Source organism: Trichoplusia ni, chromosome 22 (genome assembly GCF_003590095.1).
Source record: "Trichoplusia ni isolate ovarian cell line Hi5 chromosome 22, tn1, whole genome shotgun sequence".
NCBI classification, from domain to species: Eukaryota; Metazoa; Arthropoda; class Insecta; order Lepidoptera; family Noctuidae; genus Trichoplusia; species Trichoplusia ni.
The window spans coordinates 4,402,194-4,416,949 of NC_039499.1; the positions used below are offsets into that span (position 1 = coordinate 4,402,194).

Genomic DNA, 14,756 nt, shown 5'->3' on the forward strand with positions numbered 1-14,756 from the left:
TAATTTCTCTTTCACTGCAAAACCTATGAAGGCATAAACTAAAGCAAACTGTGCACCGTGCATCCGCACTGCTGACCCCAGTGCTGTTCTTTTGATTTCTGCATAAAACGCAAAAGCGCAGCCATCCAGTTGCACGACGTATACAACTCATTATAAGTCGGCAACATGTGAGTTCCATTGATTTTCTGTGATAAATTAAAAGTATTCTAAATCACTATTGTGCTGTGATTTGGTCGAACAATAAAATTACTTGTAAAATGATAATTAAGTAAAATAAAATACTATCCCTTGAAAGGACAACGAAAAGTAGGTATTTCCTATCCAAACAAAATTTAGCTCTATTTCCTTTGTGACTCGAAGTCTCAAAAATGAAGATTTCATATTTATTTTAAATAGCGTGAAACAATTTGGATGTAAGTAATACTATCAAGAATATCACCCAGTAGTCATAACAACGGTTCTGATTGGAGCACGTCATAAAATCTTCTTCAAACGCGACGTTCTATTATCTACGTCTAAATTTAGCATTATTTTATGTTTTACCTGTGGAATCGACCGAAATTCTAATGGTAACTTTTGACATTGACATTACGCAAGGTGCATTGATTTGTCAATTTACCTGTCAGTGTCAATTCAGTCGGATATCATGAAAAGTGCGAGCGTTTGTTTGAGCACGTCCTACCTTTCGTCTTCGATGTATTGCTCTCTACTTTCACCACTTCGTGAATAGTTAATAGTATCAGTTTTAAATGTGCTGTAACAGAACTCGGTCGTCTTCTTAATATATAAATAATACTCATGCCATGGCGACAGGCGCTACCGAAATGGCATACAAAAATTATTGTGTAGTGTTTATAATATTCGCTCTTGTGATAGTTCAAGCAGTCGGTTACGACACTGAACTGTATGAAACAAAGCCTTGCGACAGCAATGCATGCTTTGACGAACTCCACGGGTCATTGGGCGACTGTTCGTGCAATGTTGACACCATCGATTACTTTAATAATGTGAAGATTTACCCGCGACTTCAGAGTTTAGTTAGGAAGGATTACTTCCGCTTCTATAAAGTAAATTTAAAAAAGGAATGTCCATTCTGGGCGGACGATAGCAAATGTGCAATGAGGTTCTGTCATATCAAAACCTGTTCCAAAGAAAGTGTCCCTGGATATGAAAATGGATACGAAAACGAGCATATAGACGAGTCTCCCGCGACGAAATATTCTAAAGAGGCGCAATCTAACTGCAACTCGGATACAGATCACGACCATGACCTGGGTTACTTAAATATGACTATAAGTGCTGCCAGTCAACATGAAATAGCCAAATGGAAGGCCTATGACGATGCTCTAGAGAACTTCTGTGGATATGACGACAAGGATGTGGATGCTGAGTATGTGGACTTGTTACTCAACCCTGAAAGATACACAGGTTATAAAGGACCTTCAGCTAACAGAATATGGAGGAGCATTTACCAGGAGAATTGCTTCAGGCCTAAACCCAATCCATATGAGTCCTTCCCATTTGTGCTGACTTCAGACCTAGGCAACATGTGTCTGGAGAAACGAGTGTTCTATAGAGCTGTGTCCGGCCTACACTCAAGTATTAACATACACTTATGTTCTAAATACTTGTTGTATGAAAAAGGTGCAGGTTTCACATCAGATGGAGAGTGGGGGCCTAATCTAGAAGAATTCCAACGTCGTTTTGATCCCTCTCAGACATTTGGTGAGGGTCCCAACTGGTTGAAAAATCTTTACTTTGTTTACTTGTTGGAGATGAGGGCATTAGCTAAAGCGGGTCCTTACTTTGAGACTGAGGAATATTATACGGGTAATCCTACAGAGGATGAGGAGACAAGGGAAGCGATACATAACATGCTCAGTGTGATATACACCTTCCCGGATCATTTTAATGAATCATCAATGTTTAATGGAGGTAGTCAGGCGGCTAAACTTAAAGTAGAGTTCCGAGAGCACTTCCGTAACATTTCAAGGATAATGGATTGTGTTGGATGTGACAAATGCAAGTTGTGGGGCAAGTTGCAGACCCAGGGCCTGGGGACTGCATTGAAAATCTTGTTCTCAAGTAGATGGAACAGTCCGGAAAGTGATCCAAACCAAGGCAAGCTGCCAGTGCGACATAGATCACATGAGAGGTTACAGAGGACGGAGATCGTGGCTCTGTTCAATGCGTTTTCAAGACTATCAGAGAGTATACGACAGTTGGAACAGTTCAGGGTTATGTTAAGGTGAGATTACAATGTTTTTCTTATTTATGGTGAAGGTTTTATATCCTTTATGTTACTTAATTTCTAACTACCAAAATCTTCAGTATCACATTTATTATGTCAACAATATGTAAAAAATGCAAGCAAGCATACTAAACAACAGCCTATGAGATTCAGTATTAAACTGAATTCTGTGTTCTAGAAATTGTAACATGCAAGGATATTTATTGAGAGTATTTTTCAATATAGTAGGTATTGAAGCAGAAACCTTTTGCTACATCAAATAATGAACAAAAGCTGTATTATCATAATGATAACATTATTTAATTGTCTTATCTATTATCTGACCTTGAAATTAATGGAATACATAATTTAAGTGAAACTACTGTAGCAAAAAGGTTTGTCTGTTTTAATATCATATGATTGGATGTTTGCATGTTGTCAATAATTGTTTTTTTTTTATGTTTGATTTTTTTTATAACATTTGGATTTGGGTTTACGGGATAGATAGCTTAGAAATTGATAGTTAATAAGCACACCTTTTTGTTTGTTAAGTTGGAATCCAATGTGGAAATAACACAACCTTGCTTTTCTTGGTTCTAAGTTCATGGGTGTTTTTATGTTTTTGCGAAAGTCATTTACTGTAACTGCGCACGAAAACGTTATTTTACTGGGACTTAAAGAAAACAGATGTGTTAGCAAAATATGCTAGCTTAGCAAATTAAAAAATCAATTAACTAAATCGTACAATCGTTTAAGTTAATTAGCATTTAAATGATTCTTTTCATTATGATGCCAATTGCGCAATCCAAAAACAGCAACTGAACGCAGCTGACGAAGTCGGCAAAAAAACAATATTTATAAAAGACAAGCCACAAACAATAATCAACTTAATGCTACAGAGTTACAGTCCAAATTAGGTAGCGTTAATGATTTCGAAATTTGAATAATTTTTTAAATTAATTTCTCTACTGACATGTTTTTTTTTATCGACGGCTACACAGTGACGAAGGCATAGGCATTGTGCAAGAATGATATAATTTTGTAGTGTCATCTAAACAGTATTATCACTGTGAACTAGTTTATTCTAATAATAATAAACATACCTAAATAGTGACTTTTACCGAGTGATCATAATTAGAAAAAAAAAATGATAGATAATTAAATTAAATGAAGTCATTCTCATGCACGAATTTGAATTGATTTTTTAGCGTTTTTTTTTCTAGATTTCAGTAACTTTATTTAAACAATTATTTAATCGAATTAAGTCCTATTGATTCTTATATTTGCAACTGTAGATCCAATAATGTTTTTAATATCCGGAAAGTAGGCTATCTAAGTACTGTAAAGTAGTTTCGATTCACTCATTAGTATGCAAAACTATTTTTAATATTACAAATGTAATTTAACGACTTTTTGATTGCTTGCCAATTAACGGTATTGTTAAATTCTTTTGACTATTACATCGTTATGTTAATTTTATAATGATGAAATGGCTCTTTTTCATTGCCAGATCTTATTTAAAATTTGCTGTTTCCAGCGTAGCGGCAGAATATCATGGACATTTACTTGTAATACCTTTATAACTATAATATTCTGACAAATAAATGCACAGAAAATATATTTTATGGCCTTAATTAAGGATTTACCTTATAACAATATTAAAGATACCGTCCGCATCGGTAACTATAAGGATAATTTTTTCACATTCCAAGTAATTTATCAACTCATTGATTGTTGTGTTAAAAATAATTCAAATACTACAGGTTTTCTTTAAAGCTAGGTAAATAATAAATATCATATAGTACTAAGAAAACATCAGTCAAATCTGTGGACCACGTTTCTCGAGTCACGTAGAGTAGGCGTTTAGTTTGTCATCATCCGAAATATGGCGTAATAGCGAGAGTTTGACGGTAATCGCGTGTCTGACTTGTGTCTGCTTGTGAGTAACCGTGACGTGGCCTTTACAGTCCCAAATTATTTTATCACGTTATTTAGCAGACTTGATATGATTACGTGTTTTGTTTTTTATTTATGTATGTAGAAATAGATTCTAGGTGTACAGATATACGATTAAATTTAATTTCGTTAACCTTGCCAATATTTTTAAGTATTTTCTTGGTTTTTATAAAACATTCCAGAGTTAGTATTTATTTATTTTGTCAATGTAGGTACTGTGTTCCACGATTGACGATTATTTTTGTATAACGCGGCTGTCTTTGACAATAATTTTCGTATTTGGCAGATGTGTTGTCTTGTTTTGGCCGCCATTAAACAGAAATAAACGCGCCTACACGCCCTCAAAACGTACAAGCTATGTTCTAGAATATGCATGTCGATTGTAGCTCTAAAGGAGTTCTACAAAAATAAAACTTGTGTTTAAGGAAGAGATATTATTTATCTAAACTATAGAAAAATGGGCTATAATAACTGACAGAAGCCATACTTACATACCAAAACATCGTAAATAAGGATTTTCCCCAATTATTGTAAATTTTCCGAAAATAGTGTAAATACCCCTTTGGTTCAGCAAAACACACTTAATTCCGCTACCGCGCCGGTTCGTCGTTGGCGGTTGTTACAAAATAAGAAAGTCTAATCTTATTGTAATAAAACAAAGCCTGCTAAATATGTGAAAGTGTTGCCAACTTTTGACTATTACATAGCTCAGTTACATCGGCGCAGTTACTGACTCTGAACATAATGGAAAAATTAATACCTTGTGTGTTAATCCATATCTAATAATCCATTATAACACATCTGAGTGACTGATTATCTCAAATCCAACTAGCAGTCTTGCCGTCGTAATGGAAACATCTAAGCATGTTTAGACGTCCCTACAAACCGTCATAATGATAATGACTATGATTATAGACTACACATCTTGTATTATGTCTTCTTTTATTAGACTTTCTGTATCATAAGTCTGGAGTAGTCTGGACGTCAGAATGGACGTCATCGTACCAAAAGCCTTGTAGAAGTTGTGTCGTTTTGATGATAACATAATGACAGGCAAACCGAATGAAATTATCAAGGCATTCGAAAGCAGACTTGTTTATACAGAAAAGCTATTTTATGTCTTTCTCTTTTGAGTTAAAATTATAATTTGTACGTATTTTAGCATACCAACAATCCAAAATGCTAAGTATATTTTCCTATTCTTAGAAAATAATTATCAGTTTGAAATAAAAACCATTTATATAAATTAATCTAATAAGTAGCACTTAGGTCAGAAAATAATGAATATTACACATATTCGCCCATCAGATACCGCTTCCTAAGTGCTCTTGCTACGGGAAAAGAAATATACGCAATAAACTCCTCAACAAACGTTGATATTTTTTCCCAATATAGTCTGCAAAATGTTTAAACATTTTTAGAGACATTTATGAACTTAACCTAAGCGTAGCTGTGACTGCTTTACTAGATCGAAAACTGTATATCTTCTGCATTATTCTTTACGTTGTGGTTTTATAATATATTGCACAATATAAGCTTTCTCGTATAAAGAGAAGGCACACATCTTTAGGTCAACCTTGTCTTTCGAATCTCCAAACGTGTTATGTCTGATCATCTGAAGCCATGTATACTGCGAATTAAATAAAAACCGGTTTTCCTTATTTCGTGCTGATTCTGCAAAAAGTTGTTCAGTTATTTGAAAATCTCACAGCGGACTTATATTAGATTTTTATCACTGCTTATATTGATATCATTTCATACCGATTTATAGAAATAGTGATATTTATCTATTTTATAACGGCATTTATTCTTATCAAGTGATAATCCAAACATTCAATCAATGGAAGTATAAAATCAAATATTAAAACAGTGCATGTTCCCTATCAGTTTTTCCTCTTATCAGTAAGCAATATGGTTTTACATGTACCAATGATAGTATCTAATTGCATGTACAATTGACCGAGCTAAAACCGATAAGCTACATATTTAGCGTAGCCAAGGTTTACTGGTCTATTGTTTTCACTGGCTTTTTAAAATGTGGAGTACTTGATTCATCCTTATAAATGACCCCCGCTCTAAGGAATTTGATCCTTGTGTTGCGGGGGTTTATAAAAATTGAATGTTTGTCTGTGTCACATGCACAAAAACATCCAAACTCAGACCAAGCATTCGTGGTTTACAAACACGCTTGTCCTATTCGGGTTTCGTGGCGTGCTGACCTCAACCACTAAGCTACCCGTACAGTTGGGTATTGGGTGGGCAGGGTATTTAATTTGTAGATTTCTATGTAGAGAGATAGGTTTATAAAATTAGAGATAAATGTATTTCACACTGGTATCCATGTGACATCAAGATGTATTATTTTCGAAAGTGTTTTTGACTATCAAGATCACATTGATTAGTTGGTTGTTATATTTTTGAGCTACATGTGACGATATAGCTCAAGGTCTGGCTTCCTTTTTCCCACATTTGTGCTTCTCCAATGATTTGGTTCGATTCCATCGAAATTGTCAGAAAATCCCGCGGAAGTTTTCAATTCTGGTTCACAATAGACAATGTTTGCCTGAACCAGGATATTGTCTCGACAAAACGTCAATATTTACTCCGCCAAGAGGAGGTTGTATCACAATATATTTGTACCTTTATATCTTAAGACTATAGAAATTGTCGAAGTGGATACGTTCTAGACAGCACAAAACATCGGTCCTCTTCCATAACTTCAGTTCTTTCCTAGGTATTTGGTTTACGAAGTCACACACTCTGTATTATATTTTTATCTGAATCATCAATAATGGGATTCCGAATAAAGTTGATAATAATTAATGCAATATAAGTATCAAGGGTATTGGGTTTTTGTTTATTAAAATATGCGTTGATAAACGGATAATTATCAAGTTATTATGTTTATCAACGGATATTGAATTTCCCGTAATGTACTTACGTGGCCTTTTTTGTTTTGAGCCTCGATGCACATACGTCGATTGATTCTCTATTCGGAGATATCTCGTGCTACTATTTGTTCCTAGAAAAATGCGTATCATTTTTGGCATAACATATTTTTTTGAAACCAAGATTAAGTTTCTTATGTCTTCGGTCGTAATTTAGTTTGTTTTAATTTGTGTTTAGTTTTGCACAACTCGACTCTACAAACATGGCTCTGTTTTAGGTGTAATGATAAATTTGTCTTTGGTTCAATACGAACTTTACATACAAAAGTTAAAATATTTGTACACATGAGTGGTTTTTCTTGATTAAATCTGTCGAAGTGGGTTTAGTACAGTGACTGTTTATTGCTTACACCAGCACTGCTTTTGTTATGCGCTTAACAAAACACCTGATGCCAACATATCGCATCCTTTGTTTTGACGTAGTATGTATATTTGAATAAATATTACGGATAGATAATGATTGAATTTAAAATATTGCTGTTTGGGTTCAAAATAATGCAGATTCTTAAACCCTTTGAGTTCCATGCAAAAAATCCTACTTAGTTTTCCTTCAGTTAGCATGCAATACTAGCACGGATATACATTTTTCATGTTTCTCCTGTTTAAGGTCACAGAAGAAAGATTCCTATAATATCCTGATTGTGGGAAACCCCATAAAATATGGTACCTTAATAAGGGTATTTAAAACCTAAACATAAATTTCATAAGAGCAAACGAAACAGCTGTATCAACAAATAGCAGATGTCGTAATAATCGTAATATTGGTCATTTCCAAGATGATCTGCCATCAATAAATACCACACACAACTTTCTTACTTAAAACTCTTTCAAAATTTAAATCAAAGTAAAACCCTATATTTCACGGTCCTAGGTCTCATAAAAGCAATTTAACAATAACTCGAGGTACGCAGTTTAAAAAAGGCGAGTTCCAAAGATTATTCTTTTAAAATAAATTTTATATATTGTTGTACAAGTGTTGTATAAATCATACGACATTAAGTAAGTAGAGTATCGTGGGAACAGCTCAGGTGTTCAATATTGACAAATACTCGCTTTGTCTGCAAAACTGTTGTCTTTCAAACATTGCATGACAGCTTCTCATAAGGAATTTTACTATTTAGAAACTATTAGCATAGTAGCAAGAGGTATGCGAAAATATGGTTCAATATAGTTCTATTCATAGAAAAACTTAATTGGATTGTTTTTATCATGTGGGTTGTAGTTGACACTGAATTTGAGGCTACAAGTGTCATTTGTCGTTGTGTCGTTTTTATTTCCCATTTATGTCCCGTTTTTTTCTGAAAGGCTGCTCAATTTAGTTTTTTGTAAACACTGTTGTGATTGGATGACCTTAATAGGTACTAACAATCAGTCACATAGCTTACTATGGTCATGCTTCAGTAATTACTAGTTTTTGGATATTGATCAGCCTTCCACGAAACGGGGTTTAAAGTATAGTCGGTATATTGGGCCAAGCATGTACTATAATTTGCGTAAAACATACGGGTTTATTTATACTTTATATAATTAAAAACTGTGGTCAAGCCCAGCATGAAAGGGCATTAAATTCGGGTGTGCACGTTTATATTTGTATAAGATCAAAGTTCTAGTTAATAAATTGAAATATTTTACGCAGCTCGCAAAAGGAAGGAGCGCAGAAGCAAAGCTTATTCAGAACTATCCAAGATATGAAGTGAGAAGAATAGAATAATCTAGAATAATGTTGGCGTTATTAGGAAATGTATTGATGTTCCTCGAACAATTTCCTCCATACCTGTACTACAAACTCGTAAACTAGGATCGTTGTCATTGTGTAAGCAAGATAGCGCATTGCATTCTGCATAGCAGCGCCTCACTTTCACAACGGCAACAGTTCTGTTTTAAGAGCGCGTGGTACAAGGGCGGTGGAGTTTTTATTCTAGACTCGTGTTATGGTTAAGGCAATTGTACTTGCTAAGAGAATTTACTAGTTCCTCAAAGCATAATTAATATGTCTATTCTGACGTTGACAGAGATTTTGATTGTAAATAAATAATTGTTGCGGAGATTTCATGTGTTTAAAGTTCTTCCTAAACAGTCTTCGGATCAATATCTTAATACTCCATTACTTGAAATTATTATTTTTTACTCAATTTGTTTATTTACAAGTCTAAAGTAAAGACAACTGACATTTATGAACAAGTTATCGCCGATGGAATCGTCTTTACAGAAAAGACGAATGGAAGTCACGTGACATTTTGACGCTTGTGAAAATGACAGTTGTCTTTGGTACAGGAATTTTGCGATAACACTATATTTTTTAATATTTGAATTTTAAAGATGGCTTCCTCTTAACGCCAATTAAAAATCATCACAAGACTTATATTTATTGAAAATCCAGTGAAGTGTAGAGCTTAATTTTTATACAGGGTAAAGCTAAACATTGGTAGGTATAATTTATCGATAAATTATAGCAAGAAAATTATCGATAATAACCTATATTTTAGCTATTTTCGCGGTAATTTGACTTATTTCACGGTAGTGTTGACCGTTGCACATAACTATTTTTAATAAATTCTTTGTTCTCAATATTACTCAAAGTAATAAAACTATTTTATTCAAATTGTATTAGTGTGGAAATATATTAAGGCGACTATACACTGAACAATCTTTGTTGTGTAAAGTCGTATGTACATTGTTATGTAGCAATTTTGGCGCCTATTTAAATTTTTTTTAAACCTTAGATGTTCAGCTTTGCCCTACATTTTGTCTGTGTCTAGTTTAAGATAAAATGTTAAGTAAATGTAATATTATTGTGAATGAAATTAATGAGCGAAAGATGACTATGTAAGATTTCTTCTTAAACTATTAATTTGTATTCCTTTCTGGTCACAAAACCTCAGATGAGAGATTTCTAAAAAAAGTTTTATTTGTAATAAAATTACTGTTTTGTTAAGCTAAATTATCTTGAACTATCTTGATACGAATTTGTTGTATTTTTTTTGTAATTGACACATAAAACAATTCTTGTTTTCTTGAAAAATAATTAAGGTTATGTAAAAGGTAAATTGTATCTTGGAACAAATTAACTTCTGTCGCATTAATTGATTTTATTTCTATTAAATTGAACATAAATTTTGTAGGCATCTCAGTCAGTGACGACTTGATGTTAAAATTAATTAATTTACTTATATAATTTGATTTGTTCACTCGCAGAACAGTTGAGAGAATACATTCATTGTGCAATAGCCTTCCCTCCATTTCAAATGGCTTTTAATTTATATTTTAATGGCGACCGCGTTGAACCTTTTATTGCTTTAAAATTTAGAGGCAGTAAAGTTTAACGGCGAAACCCATGTTACCGATATCGACTTGAATGCTCTTTGTTGAATTCAAAATAAACTGAAAATTGTGTGACTAATATGTGGCGAAAATGCTAGAACATATGAGTGCACGAATAAGAGAACTAAGGCGGTCTGTTCTCAGAATAAATGGTCCAATTATCACCTCCAATAAAATTTAAATACGAGGACTCAACAATTTTTGAAAAATTGTAGTTTTTCATGCGATGCTATCATTCAGCGTGGCAATAATAATCATGTAGAAAATTAGTTATTGAAGGACAAAAATCAGAAGCAACACTCGGTTGACAAAAAATAAAACTGTAATTGTAAAGTCTATAATTATTGTTCATTGCAAGGTTAAAAACATTTGATACAATCCCAAACGTGATTGGCCGCATCCCAAAATCAAAATTAACTAAATTTAAAATGTAATGCGTTATCGGAGAATTATTAGTTGACCGATATAGCAAATAGAACGTACCGTTACATTCTTATTGTGTTATTTATTTTTGAATTTGAATGTCATTAAAATGATGATTATGCTTTTGTTATTATAGTTTTGCCTTTGTATTCCTACATGTACGAAAGGTAATCATAGACAAAACATGATTAACGAATCATCTATGATTTGGATCAGATTGCACGGTTCGATTTTGAACAAAATTTGGGATGAAACACGCGGCTAATTTTTTTTATTTGTATGAAATGTTTGCGGGGATTTGATATTTTTGGCCTGTTTATGATATTCATTTATTAATTCAATATTATTGTTTTATACTTTGCGTTTTGAATTATCATAATAATATTCTAAAGTTTATTGTGTGTTGTACCTATAAATAAATATCTAATGTCTCAATGTTATAATGTAATTTATTTACCTAAGTTGACTTAAAATTGTGTCACAAATGTTTTATGTACAATATTAAGTATTATTAGATATAACATATCTAAGAAGCTCTGTTCTAACTTGTTAATTTAAGTTCTTTCGCAGTTATTTGTGATTGTTTCTTAGTACACTTCTCTGTATCGACATGATTATACCTACTTATTTCAATATTTCTATTTCTATACTGTTTTGTTCGTGTATTTAAATCTATATGGAATGGAATAAGTCCGTTGTGTACGTACAAGATATAAAAATATTTATTTTTTGAACTTGTTTTTATTTATTATTTATTTGTCTTTTTAGACTTTTTTATATCATTATTTGTGGTGTAGCGTTTCGTTTTGTTTCATCTGAAGATGTTATTTTCACTTCGATTTATTTTAATTGACCCATTGCGGCATATTTTTGATATATTTTTTTAACCCACATATAGTTGTATTGTCGTTTGAGCATTAATGGCTTGATAATGGATCACATAAGTGATATTTATACACTTAAAACAACGATGACAAAATACTGAATAATATTTTTACTTTAGCATATAGCAATGAATTAGTAAAATCTAGTAAGAAAAGTCACTCAGTCATTACCATTCCATGTAGCGATTGTAACGTTTCATTAATTCTTATCGATACAATAAAATCGATATGTTGTTCAATTTTATTGCCAGTTGTTTTATAATTGAATGTTCTGTATTGTTTCGTTGAAAATATTTAAAAAGTGGAAGTTTGTCTGTGATTTTTTGAGTCAGATATCATGACATAGTTCATTTATTCAATATAATTTATAAATAAATGTATTGACTTTATTTTTTTGTTTTATTTTTGTCTACACTATTTTGAAAATAAAATACCACTGTCCGTCCGTTTGAACCTTTTTAGGAAGGTGGAATCGAGATTTCACGAATTGTGTATTTTGGAAAATGAGAAAGTGCATCCCTACTAATTTTTTTTCTGTAAGTCTGACTTCAAACGATTTTTGTATTTGCTTTTTTGTGTGAATTAAAACCAATTTAACAGCTGTTGTGTGTTTTGCAGTTTTCCTCACTAACAAGATTGTTATCGCTTCAGTTCGTGGTTAAAATTCAAATTATTTTGGTTTTTCAGGTCCCACGAAGCTAAACCAGTATATTTGAAGTGCGCGAAAGGATGTTCGTGAAGCCACGTTATCAAAATTATTAAATGTTAGTGTTTGTTTTCATCCAGTCAATTTTTATTATAATTAGTAGATTAAAAGTTTTTGAGTTGTGATTTCCTTATTCTCGGAGACAAATATAAAGGTAACTTAAAATATGATATTGGCATGTGATTCTCACGACTGGGCAAAGGCCCCTTGTCCTGATGATATAGGACGAAAATTGGTCAGGCGTGCCTTACCTCTTACACGAAGTAAAGCAAGTTTCTCAAACCAGATGATTCCTAAGTACTCCTAATACTTCCAAATACTCCTAAGTATTTGAAACGTACCTACACTCGGAACATCTTCTAAAGGCTTCTACCGTCATCTAAGTGCTAACAATGATGATATTAATATTAATATATGATATTAATTGGATATTAAAATAATTAAAGACCCTGACGTCTGCTAAAGGACATAATGTACCTATGCTACCAATTATGTGGGCCCCGTTGGTACTCGATACTTCAGACTTCATTTTGAAAATAGGAAATGTTATTTACAGCAACAGGAAAAAAATAAAGATAACGTTGTGGTTTATCTCGAGACCTCTAGGTTAGCAATTACTAAGTAGGTACCTAAATAGTCAGACTGTTTATATTCTTGGTCTTTGACTCCAACTTTATCGCGGTGAGGTCAAGTTTGACGATTAATCACCATTCATGGAATTCACATTTTCTTCATTTTCTGTAGAACATCCTGATTATTGTTTACCTCATTTGTTTTTTCGCTTTAAACCACCTCCACCAGGAATTTTAGTAAGTATACCGATCATATAACAGTAAAATGGTATGCCTTCCTCCACTCCAGTCTATTGATGCCGAAAACATATCTTTAATGAATGATGTTCCTTATAAACTTTAAGAGGAATCATTCTTATAGTAAACATACATAAGTACCTAAGATTCTGACATCGAACAACCTAGTTTTAAGGTACCAAACAATGTAAATGCAGTCGAAAAGAGGGGCAAAAAAGGCGTAGAGCGACACTTCACTACAAGGATGGAAGAGGTGTAACGACATCGTAACGTAGTTTAGTACCTAAGTAGATGCTAACATTATTATCACCATTCTAGCCTTTTTACAGCTCGGTCGGCTTCCAGTCTAACCGGACGCAGCTAAGTACCAGTGTTTTACAAGGAGCGGCTGCCTGTTTGACCTCCTTAGGTCAGACAGGCAGCCGCTCCTCCATATCCAGTTACCTGGGCAACACGATACCTTTTAATTAGACTGGTAGTCAGACTTTCTAACTTCTAAATACCCTAAAAGATGTATAAATAACAGCCGGGATGCACAATCCAACAAGCCTGCCGAAATCTGGAGGGACTCGTAACGTAGGTAATGGTATGGAGTACCCATCCATGGACAGAACAAAAACCACAATATCTGTGGCTACAATTGCAGTATTAGTACCTACAGTCATCAAAGAAACCAGCCTGCGTTTACCGTTTACGATACGGAGCACTTGACTGTTCACACGTACACCTCCGTGACGCATGTCAACAATCAGTATTACTGATTAAGGTTTGGCATGATGTTGCTTTGTGCCGGCAATTAGTCAGCTAATATGTGCGACCGGCGACACGCAGGCTGGCTGACCTGTATTAGTGTTTATCTGGTAACAACTTAGCTGTGAGCTGTAGGCAATATTAATAACCTTTTTGTCGCCGTGGTATCTCCGTTGAAGGTGTCAGCAATGTTAGCTACCTCTAAATGTTGTCAACATTAGTTCAGGTTTTTTAGCGTAAAATGAGTTAATACCTACACACTTGCAAACTTTTGACTTTATTTATTTATTATAAATATAAATAAACGACTGATTTATTTGCGTGGTAAAATTGATTTGGTAATCTTTTGTGTTGTTTTAAACTTGTAGTCACGTTTCATTTTAAACTGAGTTTTATGACAGAAAGTCTCACTTTGTATAAAATGCCTGCACTAATGTAATTTCGGGCCATGGCTAGATATAAATCAGTTAGTAAGGTCTCATTACCCGGATTGAGGCCATTATATAATCACGATATCGAACTAAGTTGCATTGTAATAACATTAACTTTCACTTTTATAGCTTCCATGAAGGCAATTACAAAGCCCTAATTGATACCTAGATCTAGATTGAAACCTACCTATCTATAACACTTTTAGCACCTACAGATAATGTTACAATTTCTTGAAAGTTAATGATTAAGCGTGATAAAAGAATGATTGGAAATCTTACTAAGTATCTAGCCCCGATA

The 14,756-nt window shown here is 33.4% G+C and overlaps 1 protein-coding gene across 2 annotated transcripts; it reads left to right on the plus strand.

The window, feature by feature from the left end:
- Positions 1-606: 606 nt before the first annotated feature.
- LOC113504600 (ero1-like protein) lies at positions 607-12,638 on the plus strand. 2 transcript variants are annotated; one of them, XM_026886987.1, is made up of 2 exons: positions 607-2,248; positions 12,450-12,638. In XM_026886987.1, exons 1-2 carry the CDS (start codon positions 804-806, stop codon positions 12,499-12,501), a joined length of 1,497 nt encoding a protein of 498 aa, XP_026742788.1. In that variant the 5' UTR covers positions 607-803; the 3' UTR covers positions 12,502-12,638. The 2 variants fall into 2 exon arrangements, with proteins under 2 accessions (XP_026742788.1, XP_026742787.1); XM_026886986.1 differs by lacking the exon at positions 12,450-12,638 and adding an exon at positions 8,771-11,066 and having other exon boundaries at positions 609-2,248.
- The last annotated feature ends 2,118 nt before the right edge of the window (positions 12,639-14,756 follow it).